Consider the following 15069-nt stretch of genomic DNA (forward strand, 5'->3'; position numbering starts at 1 on the left):
ATACAAGCCCATGTTTTGCCTTATATTCAACAGACACAAAGGTACTCTGGGGAGGAGGGTGGCTCAATCCGTTAAGCAGCCCACTCTCGATTTTGTCTCAGGTCGTCAGATCGAGTCCCACCTCCCCTCGGGCTTAGCCTAGAGTCAGCGTGAGATTCTCCCTCTCCTTCTGCCCCTCCCCCTACTCGCTCCCTCTCCAATAAATCTTTTAAAGAAAGTACGCTGTCAGCTTGCTATGAAAGTTTCTAAGTGCGTACTCTAAATGTCTCTATTTAACTCTTCCACCCACCCCCACCCCGGCATAACGAACAGTTCAAAAGCCAGCTGGGGTCGGCTTCTCCAGAGCCACCTCCGCAGCTCCCCCTTCCACACCTCGCGGAAGGGGAAGGCTCAGGAGGGCCAGAGCCCCGCGTCACTGGGGCTGGAACACGGGCCTGCGCTGCAGCCTCAGCACCCGGTAGGTGTTAAGGCCCGGCACGTCGAAGCCCGGGGACAGCCCGTGGCGGTCCACCGGGTAGAAGCGGACGAGCTGGCCGTGCTGCGCCTCGAGGGAGAGCCAGGCGTCGCCGAGCGGCAGCGCGCACGGGAACTCGCGCGCCACGTGCAGCTGGAAGACGCGGCCGCGCAGGTGACGCAGCGTCAGCGTGCGGAAGGCGGGGGGCACGAGCGCCTCGACGCGCGGCCCGAACTGGCGCAGGCGCAGCTCGCCCGCCGGCCCGGGGCGCACCTCGTAGAAGGTCTTGTTGGCGAAGGTGAAGTAGCCCACGAAAGGGCGCGCGCTCGGCGGCGGCGCGGGGCGGGGCTCGGCCTCCCGGAAGGCCCTCTCCATGGCGGGCAGGAGCACGTCATAGGCCTGCGCCACCAGGTCGCGCCCAGGAGGCCGCGGCCCGGCCAGCAGCAGCACGAGGCCCAGGCGCAGCGGCGGCACCAGAGAGAAGGTGGCCGCGTAGCCGTCCAGGTCGCCGTCCTTGCGCACCACGCGGTAGCCCCGCTGCGCGTGGAACTCCCACGGTGTGCCCGTCTCGTTGGCGAAGTAGGCGCCCGAGCAGGCCAGCAGCGGCGCCAGCAGGGTCTTGGCCGCGTCGGGCCGCAGGAGACGTCGGGGCCCGCTGCCCAGGAGCACCATAGCCAGCTTGGCCAGGTCGGCGGGAGTGGAGTACATCTGGCCGGACGGCCGGTACCAGCCCAGGTCGTAGAGCGGCGCGGGCCGCCCGCTGCCGTAGAAGCCGGCGGCCAGGCGGGCGCGCACAAGGGGCGTGAGGTCGAAGCCCGTGTCCGCCATCCCCAGTGGCTCCAGCACGTTCTCCGCGATCCAGCGTTGGTAATCACCCTCAGCAGTGTGCGCTGCCAGGACGTGGGCCAGAAGAGAGAAGGCCAGCGTGCTGTAATGGCACCTGGAAGAGGAAGGGTGGAAACTGGGATGTGGCCTTGGAGGAGTGTCTCCAGGCCCTAAAGAGCCCCGTGCCACCTGCTCAGACTGTCTGAAATGCCACCAGAGTTTCGTTGGACTGGATGGGGTTGAGAAGAAACCTGCTTCATTGCATCCCCGAAGGTCAGACTCAACAGCGACTCTAGAGGTCATTGAATACAAGTCATTATCCTACATCTGGGAAGACTAAAGCCCAGAGACGGGCAGAGAATTGCCCACGGGCACAGGGCAGGTTGGGGAAGAGTTGGACTCAGCGATGCCCCTAAGAGAGTGATAAAACAAATCTTAGTTCTTTACACTTTAGTATGATTTATTTTATCAAATGGAAAACTAGAGACGATTGTAGGGCAAAAATGACAGGGAGCTCCTAGCTCAAGTATAACAAATAGGAGGCAGGATTTCACCCCATCCTTCTCCCAAACCCTACTGCTCCCAAAGCCGGGGTTGGGGGGAGGGCTGGGGGATGTATTTCCATTATGGCACTTGGCAAAATCTGTATTTCCCTCGTTTATCTGTTCACTGATGAAAATGTCCAGTGTTCACTCAGAACAATGTACACTTGGCGAGGAGCAGCCTGGTTATAATGTTCCCTGCCATATCTCAATAGCCAGGTGCTGTATCTCAGTTGAGTAGATGCTCAATGAAAGCTGAGTTGATGAATCGACAGAATACGGAGTTCACACTAGATCTGGGCCCAGCTTCCCCATGCCTTGTTGTGCCCCCTGTCTGGGCCTGTCCGCCCAGCTGTGGAATAGGGAACACATTCAGGGATCCCTGTTTAGGACAAAGTGATACAGACTCTGTCCTAGGAGGGCTATGTCACCTTGGGTGGCTCCTATTTTGTGTGGGGCATCAGACACACTCCTCACCTGGTTCCCGGGTCTGCTACCAGGACGTCATCCTTGAGCAGGCTCAGGGCCTCCTGGGTGCTGCCCGTCCACAGCAGCGAAGTGGATCGGAGCCTTCTGGGCAGCCCTGCAAAGGAGCATCAATCAGACCTGCTGGGCCAGCTGATCGTGGGATAGTGGATCCCTGGGTGCTCTCCCTCTCCCACCTTCCATGAACTGAGAGGTAAGGACCACAAAATCACTTAAAAAAAAAAAAAAGTCTAGCCTGGACTCTAATCGTGCCTTAGTTTTATTGGGCAAGTCACTTAACCTCTCTGAGCCTCAGTCCCCTCATCTGTAACATGAGGGAAATAATTTCCTATATCGCTGGGCTCATGTGAGGATAGTTGAGATAAAATGCTCAGCATGGGGTCTGGTCATAGCAACTGTTCAAAAAATAATTGTTATCATCCACCATAGAAGTTTGAGTCCACCAAATTCTTGGGGTCAGTACCCGAGCAGGTTTTGTGGAACCAGTTCGCTCCTCTGCCCACTTGGAATTTTCTGTTTATTGGATGTGACAAATATGGGAAGGGTCACGGGACTGGGATTCTTTCCATTCTTCCTCTCAGTAGTTTTCAGGCATCCCTTTTGTTTCAAGGACTGTTCTGGAAACTGGGGGTTCAGTAGTGAGCAAAATAAAGTCCCTGCCCACATGGAATTTCTATTCTAGTGGAGGGGACAGGCAAGAAATAAATATTCATCCTGTAGAGAAAAATAATTGCATGTAAGAAGGGAGGGATTGTTATTTTATCCAAGGGTATATCAGAGAAAGGCCTCAGATATACCTTGAGCAGGTGAGAGCTGTGTGGGGAAAGAATGTCTCCCACAGAGGGAACAGCTAGTGCAAAAGCCCTGAGGCAGAAATGCCTTGGCATGTTTGAGGACCAGTGAGGAATAGCCAGTGTGGCTGAAGAGGAGTGAGAAGGGGAGGACTTTGGAGCTGAGACATGACAGGAATATGCCACAGGGTGCTAGAGGACACTGGAAGGACTTGGCTTTTCCTCTGAGTGGGATTTGACCACCACAGGGGTTTTGAGCAGTGGAGTGATGTGATTTGACATATATTTTATCAGGATTGCTCCAGTTGCTGTTTGAAAACAGACGTTGGGGATGAGGGGGCGGAGGGAGGAGCAGTGGCAGAAGCAAGGAAGCCTGTAAGGAGACTTGAAAAATCCATGTTTAATGGATGGTGACTTAGACTCGAATGCTAGCAGCAGAGTGGTTGGATTCTGGATATATTTTGAGTGGGGAGCCAACAGAATTTGCTCCTGGAGGAGATGTGGAGGGTGTGGGGATTGGAGGTGTCCGGGTGACTCAAAAGGCTTTTGGGTTAAGCAATTGGGAGATGGAGTCTTGGTCCTGGGTTTAAGTTCCGACTCTAGCACTTCTTCTCTTCTTTTCTTTCTTTCTTTCTTTTTTTAAGAAGAGGAGGGAAGGGCAGAGGGAAAGGAAAAGAGAGAATCTTTAGCAGTCTCCATGCCCAGCGCAAAGCCCAACATGGGGTTTGATCCCACAACTCTGAGATCATGACCTGAGCTGAAATCAAGAGTCAGACGCTCAACCTCTGAGCTACCCAGGCGCCCCCTGACTCTGACACTTCTTGCTGTGTGGCCACAAACCATGTACCTTACCTCTCTGAGCCTCTACTTGCTCATCTTTATTTTTTTTTTTTTTTAAAGATTTTATTTATTTATTTGAGAGAGAGACAGTGAGAGAGAGCATGAGCGAGGAGAAGGTCAGAGAGCCGAGAAGGTCAGAGAGCGAAGCAGACTCCCCATGGAGCTGGGAGCCCGATGCGGGACTCGATCCCGGGACTCCGGGATCATGACCTGAGCCGAAGGCAGTCGTCCAACCAACTGAGCCACCCAGGCGTCCCTACTTGCTCATCTTTAAATGGGCTGAAGCACTTGCTGTGGTGTTGTGTTGAGGTGAGGTGTTAGAAGGCTTAACTTGGAGAGGGGATGAAAAGCTCCAGGAATGGGAGAGAGCTCCAGATAACAGTGAGAGTCAATCACAGAAGACATTGAGAGCTTAGAACCGAGTTATGCAGGCAGCCGTTGTTCAGCTAGTCTCTTGGGACTGTAGGAGAAGACATGTGGGATGTTTTAAAACTAACCAAGCACAGGGTGCTGGGGTCCCTGGGTTTATGGGTAAACAAGAAGCCACAACACAGCCCCAAGAGGGAGCCCTGGAGTCAGAGTTCTAACCCCCTGGGGAGGATTTAACTAGAGCCTAAGCTTCCAGGCTCCTCATCTGCATGGCCCCTTCCAAGACCTGTATCTAATTTTGATTTTGTAACAATGTATTCTTAAAGAGGACCCCAGGGTTATATCCACATGAGGCCCCACCAAACATAGGTCCAACCCTGGCTATAATAACCAAAGCTACATTGACAAGGGCCTGCTGTGTGCCAGGTGCCCCGCTAAGTATTTTACAGTCATTAGCTCATTTAATCCCCAGGAATAATGTAACCCACACTCATTTTACAGAGGAGAAAAGTAGGGCTCAGAGAAGTTCAATGACTTGCCAAAAATCAAAGAGGGCAGAGATGGAATTTCAGTGCTCATGCCCTTAACCACTGGGCTATTCTCCCACAAGAAAACTGGTCCTGGGGCACCTGGGTGGCTCAGTGAGTTAAGCATCTGCCTTCGGCTCAGGTCATGATCTCAGGGTCCTGGGATGGAGCCCCTCGTCAAGCTTCCTGCTCAGCAGGGAGTCTGCTTCTCCCTCTCCCTTTGCCCCTCTGCTAATAAATAATATCTTAAAAAACAAAAATGAGAAGACTGACCCTGTCCTGCATAAGCTACTTCCAGTGGCTCCGTCCTCTCGCTGAGCCTTGGGTACACCATCAGGGCTCAGAAGTGATAACCAGCCACACCCATCAACCGAGACTTCAGGCCATTTTAAATGATGAAATTGCTGGTATGTGTATATTCACATAGTTTATATAAGTGTGTCATGTAATATGTACATTGTACTTTCTTACACATACACTTTCATACACCCATATGCACTCTATATAGTGTATATTATTTTATCCATTCATATGGTAGCATATGACATGTTGTTTGAGCTTTTTTGTCCCACTTAAATTAACATTATATCTTATTCCATCTCGTAATAAAGAACATTGTTACCCCTTTTTTCTCGGGCTGCATCTTATTTGATTGTATAGCTCTCTCCTAGGTTTTTGAGCCATTCTCCATTTGTAGATATTCCCTGGCCTGGCATGGGGAATGGGTGGGATGGCCAGGCTGGGTGAGGGCCTGCTGCTTGGTTCCCGCACCTGAAACGGTTTGGGTTGAGCTGGGAAAGTTCAGAGCTGCTCACCTGAGAGCTGGCTGGCCATCCTTCGGAGGGTGACCGGCGAAGGCCTGGGGGCTGGGCCCACCTGCTCCAGCCCATCCATCAGGCTCTCTTCAGGGGCTGATGCCATGCCCAGCGGGTTGTTAATGGTGAAGGTGCTGGCGTACCTCTCTAGAGGGTCATCTAGGGAGGCCACGATGCCCTCCTCCCACAGCCGGTACAGCATGAGGACTGGAAAGATCTTGGAGATGCTGGAGATCCTGAACAGTGTTAAGGGCACAACGGTGCAGAGGACATGCAGTTGGCCCTACAACGCACCTCCACCCTGCATCCCCACCCCTCCAACTTTCTAGAGTTCTAGGAAAGCACCGAGTCTACCCTCCCCTAGTGTTTCAGATGGAAATTCACCAGCCTCTGTAAAACTGCCATTGGGATGTTTAAGAACATACCACAGTGGTGGGGGCACACTCCTGACCTATCCCCATGCTAGCCCTTAACCCAAGCCCTTCCCAATCTGGGACAAACGTGAATTGGGCTCATACCTCTGCCTCACACTGGCCAAGTGGTCTTGGGCAAGCACTAGATCTCTCTGAGAGTCATTGTCCATTTCATAGGTTGTCGTAAAGATTGAATGAGATTGGGCACGTAGAGTGCTTGGCAGCATACCCGGCAGGTATGTACGTGTTCAGTAAGTGATAGCAAATGTAATCGTTGGCCCGGTGCCTGGCACACCAGGTGCAGTGTGATTGGAACCCCTGACATCCTCGAAGTATCTCCAGGAGTGACCATGTTCACTCTGCATGGTCAATTTTAAGGATCTCACAGGCAGCTCCTCGGAGGGGAGACTCTGGCTGTGCAGCAGAGGGTCCCACGTTTCTTCCATCTGGACCACTGCTACTGACTGACAGGGACCTGGGGCAAGGAGCCAGGAACTGGTTATAGTCCCTTTGTGGCCGATAGAAGGGCAGGGGAATGGAACACAGGGAGTCTTTTCTAGTTAGGAAGGTTTAGGGTTAAGGGCTCTCCAGAAGGGATTCCTTCCTGACCTATTATCCCTGTGGTGTGATGTTGGGCACTCTCTGGTTCTCTCTGGACCTCGGTCTCCTCATCTGTAAATTGTCAGGACTTAATAACAGCCCTGGCATCTTGGACCCACTGTCATGATTCTCTTGAGTCCCCCTACCTCCTAGGTCTCCCGTGTCCTCCCATCCCTGCCACCCTCCAGAGGACTCGGTGATCACCCAGCTGACCGGTACATGGTGTACTCATTAGGGGGCCCAGAGGCTGGGTCTGAGCCATTCTTCCTCCCGAAGTTCCCAGTCCAGAGCACAGTGTCATTGTGGATGACCACGGCAGACATGGCAGCCAGGCCCGGGGCAGACAGTGCCTGACGCAGGATCCGGTCCACCTTGGAGGAGGAGAGCAGGAGGCTCAGAGCGCAGGTGCAGAGACACCCCTGACTTGTTCTGCACACCCGGCCCACTCCCACACCACCCCTGGCACACAGCAGCCCCGACCTGGCTCCCCTCCGTTCTCTCCCCACTATTGCTGGAGCCTCCGGACCTCTGGTTCTCAGAATCCCCCTGGCATGGGACCCCCACCCACTTGCAACCAGACCAGCTCCACTAAATGTGTTTTCTGTGTAGGGCTTCCTCATAAGATTTCTGTTCAAAGAAATATTACTTTGACAAAATGCAAAAGGAGGGAGGGGTTAAACTACTAGTCTAGTTGAACCCTGTGATGCCCTAGAACACCTCCAGGAGGCCCGTTCTGACCCCCTAATGGTGGAGAATTCATGATAGAGGGTGCACAGGCCCTCTCTGAACATTGACTGAAAAGACATTGTTTTCAATAATGAAATGCAGTGCCGGTGAGAACTCCTCTATCTGTTGGACACTTGGCATGTGCCAGGCATCATATAAAGTTATTTTCATGCATTGTCTCACTTAATCCTCCTAACAAGGCAGTGCTCGCTTCTCCCCATTTTACAGATGAGAAAAGTGGATTCTTGAAACCCGAAGTGGCTTGCGCAAGTGGCTAATGGTTCGTGGAGTCAGGATTCAAAGCCCAAGCGAACTCCAGCCCTTGCTCCTAATTCACAGCCAGACCACCCCGCCAAGCGACTTCGCAGCTCAGGAGCTGAGCTCTGTCCACCTGGGGTTCCCAGCCCAGTGCTAGCTTTGCCTCCATGCGCCTCGGTGTCTTCCTCTGTAGACCAAGGCTCAGGTTCACAGAAAGAGGTCCCCAGACACTAGGTGCTCACTAGAGAGCAGCCATGGGGATCGCTGGTGCTTTGTTTCATTTCCTGACTGTGACCCTGGAGCCTCAGAGCACCCCTGCCTCCTCTCCGTCACTAAACTTTTCACTTATTTGCAGGCACTGATGGTGTCTCTCTGTGCTGGCCCACGCCTTCTCTCGTGTGCACATCTGTCCCTTCCACCGTCCCAGACGACAGCGTCACATCCCCACGCCGTGCTGCTGCTTGTAGATTTCCAGTCGTGTTTCACCTCTGTGCGTGTCTCCTGAGGTGAGTGACCTGGGAGTGGGGTCTGACGGGCACAGACCAGCACCGGCCAGCAGCCCCGTCTCGTGTTGGCGACCACGTATTAGCCGCACTAACAGTTACGCTGTAGGGTGTGTTTAAGGATATGGCCCTGGTCTCCAGGGGTCGGGGCTCTGTCTTCCCCGCACATCCCCTCTCCCTCCCCCACCTCTGGCCCCACCGGCCTGAATTGCTCTGTAGCTCTCTGTGTGTGCCTTGCCCTCACTCCGCTGCCCCTGGACCCTTGCATGTGCCGGCCCCTCTCTCCAGAGCACACGCTTGGCTCCCCCAAGCTCCCTTACTATAAAAATGCTTATCATCTGGGTATCTCCTACTTGTTCACATCTCAGTGTAGACACCACTGAGCCCAGAGCTAATTCTCTGTACCCCATAATTCCTAAACTTTCCCTACCCTCACTCTCACACCCCCCCGCCCAGTTATCGTTGTTACTTGTCTTGACTATTCTGGCCCTTCCAGACTAGTACTTCTTTACAGCAGGACAGAACCTTCTTCCTGCCGTCTCCCTGGTGCCTAGCACAGAGCAGGTGCTCAAGAATTGTATGTTGAATGAATGAATGATTGAGAGAGTGAATACCACTGCCAGTGCCCAGAACGTGCCCTCCCCTTCACCACCCAGGCCTAGCCCACACACCCAGGTCCCTCTTGGATCACCACTGACCTTTTCCAGGGCCTCCTTCAACACAGGGAGGGGGTGAGCCAGGGGCACAGGCTCCGGGTGCCGGGGACACATCCTCACAGGGGTAGAAGTCACCTCTGGTCCCAGGGAACCTGGAAGGAGCATCACATGGTGAGCGGGAGACAGAGATCAGGATAGGAGTCCCGGGGTCATCCTAGAAGAGATGCGAAGGTGGCAGCAAAGGCCAGAGCCATGCCTCGGGACCAGCCCTCCCAGCTGGCAACAGCCTCCCCAGAAGACAGTGGGGCACAGTGACCTAACATGGGCAGTGAGGGGCAAAAGGCAGAGTCTCCCTGGGAGAAGGGATAGTGCCACGCCCACCACATGATGACTGGCCTTCAAAATGCCAATCACACCACAGCCCTCAGTTGGCAGCCCCTGTCTCTTGCTTGACCAGCTTCCTCCCTCCATGTAATCAGCTGACTTAGAAAAGTCCTGGCTCCTTGGGTCAGGTTCAGCCACATCTGTCTGTTTGTCTCCTTCTCTAGTTCTGATTCTGTATTTGGGTGGAGAAGTAGACTTGGGCTCTACTTGGGCTTCAGGCCTAAACCATAGGGGACAGTGCCTTCTGTCACCAGAGTGGTAACAGGGATAGCTGCTCTAAGTCGCATTCTGCTTTGGTTCAGGTGTATGGCTTCCTGGGGAACTCGGGGTGGGGGGGGGGGTGTGGACCCTGGCAGGACAGGATTCAGGCTGAGAGATCATCATAGCGGCCCCAGACCTCCCCCTCAGCCTCGAAAAAGTGTAGAGTAGGATTGTATAAGTGCCCAGAGGAGCGGCCCTCTTCCTGAACCCTCGCACTGCCTCCTAAGACTACCGGGACTTGGCCCTGGCCTTGAAAGAGCCCAGGATAGACTAGCAGCAGAACCGCCAGCAAGCCCTCAGAATAAGGAGAAGGAATAAATCACTTTGTTTGAAGCCGGTAGTTTTGGGGGCTTACTCAGCATTCAGTAAGTGATAGGGTCCCAAACAGAAAAATGACAAGCCTGAAGGAAACTCTCTCAACAACTCTCTGACACAGGTCTAATAGCTGGAGTAGGGAGAGCTCAGCCAAAGTTGAGTGTCACTGGGGTGACACCCCTGGGGTGGGACCCTGGGGGGGCTGGTTCCTCCAGCCCTGCATTAATAGGCACAAAAGGTCACGTGAGAATCTTAAAATCCAGATTTGAGGGGCTCTTGGGTGGGTCAGTCGGTTAAGCATCCAACTCATGATCTCAGCCCAAGTCTTCATCTCAGGATCATGAGTTCAAGCCCCATGCTGGGCCCCGGGCTGGGTATGGAGCCTACTTTTTAATGAAATTCAGTTCTGATTCAGTAGATACGGGGTAGAACCAGAGCGTCCTCATATCTAACAGGCTGTCAAGGGGTACCCACACGAGGGAGAGTACTTAGATCCCCATGCTCAGCAGACCCAAACAGGTCCATGAACCGCTTGCTTCCCATTCAGAACAAATTAAGGAGAAAATTTGAGAGCACGCATTTAGAAATTTCGACAGCAGTTTGATGGAGTAATTTTGTGTTGAGTCTTAAAACTTGGGCTTCTATTTTATAGTCTTTTTTTTTTTCATTTAATTTTTCTTTTTTTTTTCACTTAATTTCATTTGTATCTATTTATAGTCATACTGGTTTGCTTTGGGATGCTAGTTTGTTGGTTTAAGAAGCATGGCCCTAGAGGACAGGCTGACCCACCTACTCGGGGACTTTTGCTTAAGGGACTAAGAAGCCCCGAAAAAGGAATTTACTCCAGAAAGCACAGGTTGGGGTGGGAAAGGAAAAACCAACAGGAAAATAAAAGGAGCCATTTCAGCACAATTTCCACGGGACTTTTTAGGAGTTCAGACCACCTCACTGAGGCCTGGGTATCTGTAAAATGACAGGAATGGAGCGAGACATTCTCTGGGTTTAGCGGAGAGCTGGGGTTCTGGATGATCCAGGATCCCCGCAGGATGGAGGTCAGAGGAGTTGCTATAGCAACAGAAGGCGCAGTGGGCATTACCAGCAGCAGTGACTCATTTGCCAAGCCTTGACCAGCCCCTGATGGAGAGGCTCCAAGAAATGGCAGCATCTCTCCATTTCTTGGACACCTCATTGTTCCTCCCAGGGTCTTAGATACAGCTGGGGGAGGATCTTTAAAGGGGGCCCGGCGATCCTACCGTGAGGGCTGAAGACCAGGCGAGAGAAACTCTGTTTGCACATATTGGAGGATCCTGAGTTTTAAAGCCAGACTAGGTAGTTTAAGGAAACCCGAGTGGTATTGGGATCCACAAGAGCATCAACACACAGAAAAGTCACAGGAGTGGCCCAAAGATACACAGCTAGGGAGAGTCGGAGTCCTCATGAAAGCCAGAGCTTCTGGGTCTAAATCTTGTGGCCTTGCCCCTATACCTTCAGATCAGGAGCGGCAGCTCCCAGCCCACAGAACCCACAGGGGTGGGGAGCAACCCAAGGCTGCGGGTGCACTCACTGGTCTTCAGTTTGGGAAGGTGGTATTGCCACAGGAAGCAGCCAGTCATAACCACAGAGAGCAGGAAGAAGAAGCTGCAGGAAGCTGGGAAGAACCACTTCTTTTTCACTCCTGGCAGGCGTGGCGGCTGGCCTACCTAAAAGGGGAAGGACACAGGTTACAGCTCCCCCAGCAGTCAGCAGGACCCCTACCGTGCCTTAGGTTCACCCAGACATCACAAGAGCCCACAGTTTGGGGGAAATATCACACCTGTAGAAGCAAGGTCCTTCCCAGTATGACCCCTTCAACGGGCGGGCCACACGTGTACCTCTGTACCTCTGTGCCTTTGCACAACCTGTTTCCTCTGCCAGGTATGCTATCTCTCTCCTGTGTACTTAATAAAATACCTGAGACTAACTGAAATGCCACCTCCTCCATGAAGCCTTCCCCAACTGTCCTCATCCAGGTCCCCTCCACGGCCCTTTGTACAAGTCTCCATCGTGATACAAGTCCAACTCCATAATACAACAGTTGTTGGACTACTATGATGTTCCTAATGGAGTACGAGTTCTCCAAGGGCAGGGCTGGAGTTTGTTAGATCTTAACATTTTACCCTATTTTCCTCTATCTTTACACTTTAAAAATTACCATGTCAGTTACTTGTTTAGTGTGTGGTCGTCCATCCTGTGCCCTGTTTGTCCCACCTGCAGACTCCGCCTCCTCCCTTTCTTCCCGGATGGAGGGCGCATTCTGATCCCGCGGTTGGTCATTGCCAGGATGTTCTCATTCGTTTACTCTGCGTTTGCATCTGCAAACAGCATGTAGTATCGCTTTGCACATTTTAAAACTTCTGTAAAGTATATCCTACTGTGTTATCCTCCTTTTTCCCAATACAATGCATGTAGCTCTGGGTTGTTCTCTTCAACTTCTGTAGAGCATGCTGCTGTATGAATATACCTCAAAGTGTACTAGTTAGACCATGGAGGCCTCAAAAACATGCCCCTTTTCTGGCGCTTTGAGTGGCCCAGTCCATTAAGCATCTGCCTTCGGCCCAGGTCATGACCCCGGGGTCCCGGGATGGAGTCCCAGGTTGGGCTCCCTGCTCAGCAGAGAATCTGCCTCTCCCTTTCCTTCTGCCTGGCCCCCCCTACTAGGTGCTCTATCTCAGATAAACAAGTAAAATCTTTTTTTTTTTTTTTTAAGTGCCTATTTTATGCATTTGAGTAGAGCACTGTGGCTGGCAGTGCAATTTCTGAGTAGCACGGTGTGCCCCTTTCCAGCTTACCTGGATACTGTCCAGGCTCTCTGGTGCTGTCATTCCAGCTGGCACTCCCACCACCTGTGATTCTCATTGCTATTTCTCATTGAGAAGGTTGACCACTTTCTCCTGAGTTTACTGTGTATATTTCGGTTTGCTTCCCTGTGAATGGACTGTGCTGATCCTTTCCCTGTGTTTTCCTATTCAATTTTCTTTATGTATTAGAGTTCTTTGTAGGTTCTGGATACTCTTGCTCGTGTTTTGTCTTTTTACATTGTCTTTATGATAACTTGTTGAGAGGCAGAATAGTGTAGTGGCGAATCCGTGGCCAGATTACCTAATTTTGAATGTCAGTTCAACCACTTCCTGATTGTGTGGCCTTAAGAGGGTCACTTACCCTACTATGCCTCTGTTTCTGCACCTGTAAAGTGGAAATGATAATAGTGCTTGTCTCATAAATTAGTAAGGATTTAGTGAGTTGATATATATGTAAAGTATATTTTGTTTGACACAGTATAAGCTCTAGGAGATACTATTGTTAAATAGAGGGCTTTGGGGGGTGCCTGGGTGGTTCAGTTGTTAAGCATCTGGCTTGGGCTCAGGTCATAATCCCAGGGACCTGGGATCGAGCCCCTCATCAGATTCCCTGCTCAGTGGGAAGCCTGCTTCTCCCTCTCTGACTTCCCTGCTGTGTTCCCTCTCTTGCTGTCCCTCTCTGTCCGTTAAATGAATAAAACCTTTTTTAAAAAAATAAATAAAATAAGGGCTTTTAGTTTTGGTTTTGGCTCCTGCCAATCAAATCAAATTCATCAATATTGTCTTTTTTGTTTGTTCTGTGTGTGTGTGTGTGTGTGTGTGTGTGTGTGTGTGTGTATACAGAGGTTGTAAATGTGGATTTCTAGACTTTCATACACAGAAATATTCGGGGTTATGGTATAAAGAAGAAATCTAATTTTATTTTTTCCATGTGCATAATCAGTCATCTCAGCGCCATGTATCACAGACTCCAGTCCTGTCCCCCACTGGCCTCTGTGTCGTCCCTGAAACACACCAAGGGTCTGTACCTACCAATGCCTGCTTTGTAGGCTCTGTTCTGTTAGGGTCTCACTGAGTTGCAATTCCTTGCCTCTCCGTCCAATCCCACACACTTTTCCATGAGGAAGGAAGCTCAAACGCTGAGCCCAGAACCATGACACTGTCCTGCAGGAAACAGTCCGGCTGGAGAGGCTTGCTCTGAGCTGAGCCTAACTGGCTCCATGGGCCCATTTCCTGCCTCTCCCCCTCCTCCCCTCCCCCTGGCCTCTTTATGCGTCGTCCCCCTCTCCAGGGCTTTGCACCTGTCATTCCCCTCTGGGAGGCCATTTCTGTCCTTTTCACCTGACAAACTTCTCTTCTTCCCGTAAGACCCCTGGGCATCTCTAGAGCCTTCTCATTCTCCCCTAGGCAGAATTGAGGGCCTCTTGTCTCTAAGGCACACGCCATCCTGCCTCGTAATAGCAATCCGCCCTGGTCACTACTGGCTTCTTGGTCTGGCCCCCTCCTTGGGGCAGATGTCGCCCGCACCAGGGTCTTTCCTTCTTGGCCTTTACAGCTCTTAGCGCTCTGCTGGGGATGCCCAGGAAATACGTTTTGGATTTTACATTGTTCTGCACGCCGGATGTCTTGGGTTCAAATCTCAGCCGCATTTCCTGAGCTGATTGTAACTACAGACAAGTCCCTTCCCCTGCTGGGCCCCAGTGTCTTCAGCCGTTGGAGCAGGATGGACTATTTGTAAAGAGTTAACATTTCTACCTGGAAATTTTATTCCATTTCCATCTCTAGAATTTGGGGTTCCCACTAAAGCCCTCCTTCATTCGTAATTTCCAAAGATCGGAAACAACCCAAATGTTGTTTGGAACACATGTTGAACTGGTGAATGGATAGACAAACTCTCTTACATCCCCACAATGGAACACGTCGCAGGAGTGTCAAGGAACAAGCTATTGATACACCCAGTAACGTGAACGAATCTCAAATGCATTCTGGTAAGTGAAATAAGCCAGACTCAAAAAGCCGTAGCCCGTATGATCCCATTTTCATAACATTCTGTAAAAGGCAGAACTGTAGGGACAGAAAACCACTCGGTGGCCATCTGGGGGTAGGGATGGGGTAGACTATGGAGGAGCAGAAAGGACTGTGGATGGGGACAGAACCGTCCTATAACCAGATCGTGGTCACAGGATTGGGTGCATTTATCAAAACTCATAGAACTGTCCATCCAGAAGAGTGACTCTCGAATGCACATAAACTATACCTCCATTTTTTTAAATGAACCCACTAAAGAGCCCAAGAGCGTTAGGATGTCTCCCCACCTAGGTGTCAGAGGGGTAACATCAGATGCAAGACGGGGCTTCAGGCACAAGGAGTGGATGGCGCGGTTCTCTGACATTGTTTGTGTGGGAGGGATGTTGGAAGGGGCTTCCCTTTGAGTATGAGCAAAGACCCCTGGGGCAGGGCCAGGGAG

The 15069-nt window shown here is 51.8% G+C and overlaps 1 protein-coding gene across 1 annotated transcript; it reads right to left on the minus strand.

Annotated features, from left to right (window-relative positions):
• Nucleotides 1-412: 412 nt before the first annotated feature.
• On the minus strand, nt 413-11393 carry LACTBL1 (lactamase beta like 1). Its single transcript, XM_059137456.1, has 6 exons — nt 11330-11393; nt 8848-8957; nt 6876-7033; nt 5650-5885; nt 2299-2404; nt 413-1394 (listed from the first exon to the last, which is right to left on the minus strand). The coding sequence occupies exons 1-6, from the start codon at nt 11376-11378 to the stop codon at nt 413-415; spliced, it is 1641 nt and encodes a 546-aa protein (XP_058993439.1). The 5' UTR covers nt 11379-11393.
• Nucleotides 11394-15069: the final 3676 nt, after the last annotated feature.

This window comes from Mustela lutreola, chromosome 10 (assembly GCF_030435805.1).
Source record: "Mustela lutreola isolate mMusLut2 chromosome 10, mMusLut2.pri, whole genome shotgun sequence".
Taxonomy (NCBI): Eukaryota; Metazoa; Chordata; class Mammalia; order Carnivora; family Mustelidae; genus Mustela; species Mustela lutreola.

Coding starts and splice junctions, on each gene's coding strand:
- LACTBL1 (XM_059137456.1), bottom strand. CDS start 11,378: ATGACTGGCTGCTTCCTGTGGCAATACCACCTTCCCAAACTGAAGACC. Junction 8,958..11,329: donor CCTTCCCAAACTGAAGACCA/GTGAGTGCACCC, acceptor TGCTCCTTCCAG/GTTCCCTGGGACCAGAGGTG. Junction 2,405..5,649: donor GATGGCCAGCCAGCTCTCAG/GTGAGCAGCTCT, acceptor GCTCCTTTGCAG/GGCTGCCCAGAAGGCTCCGA.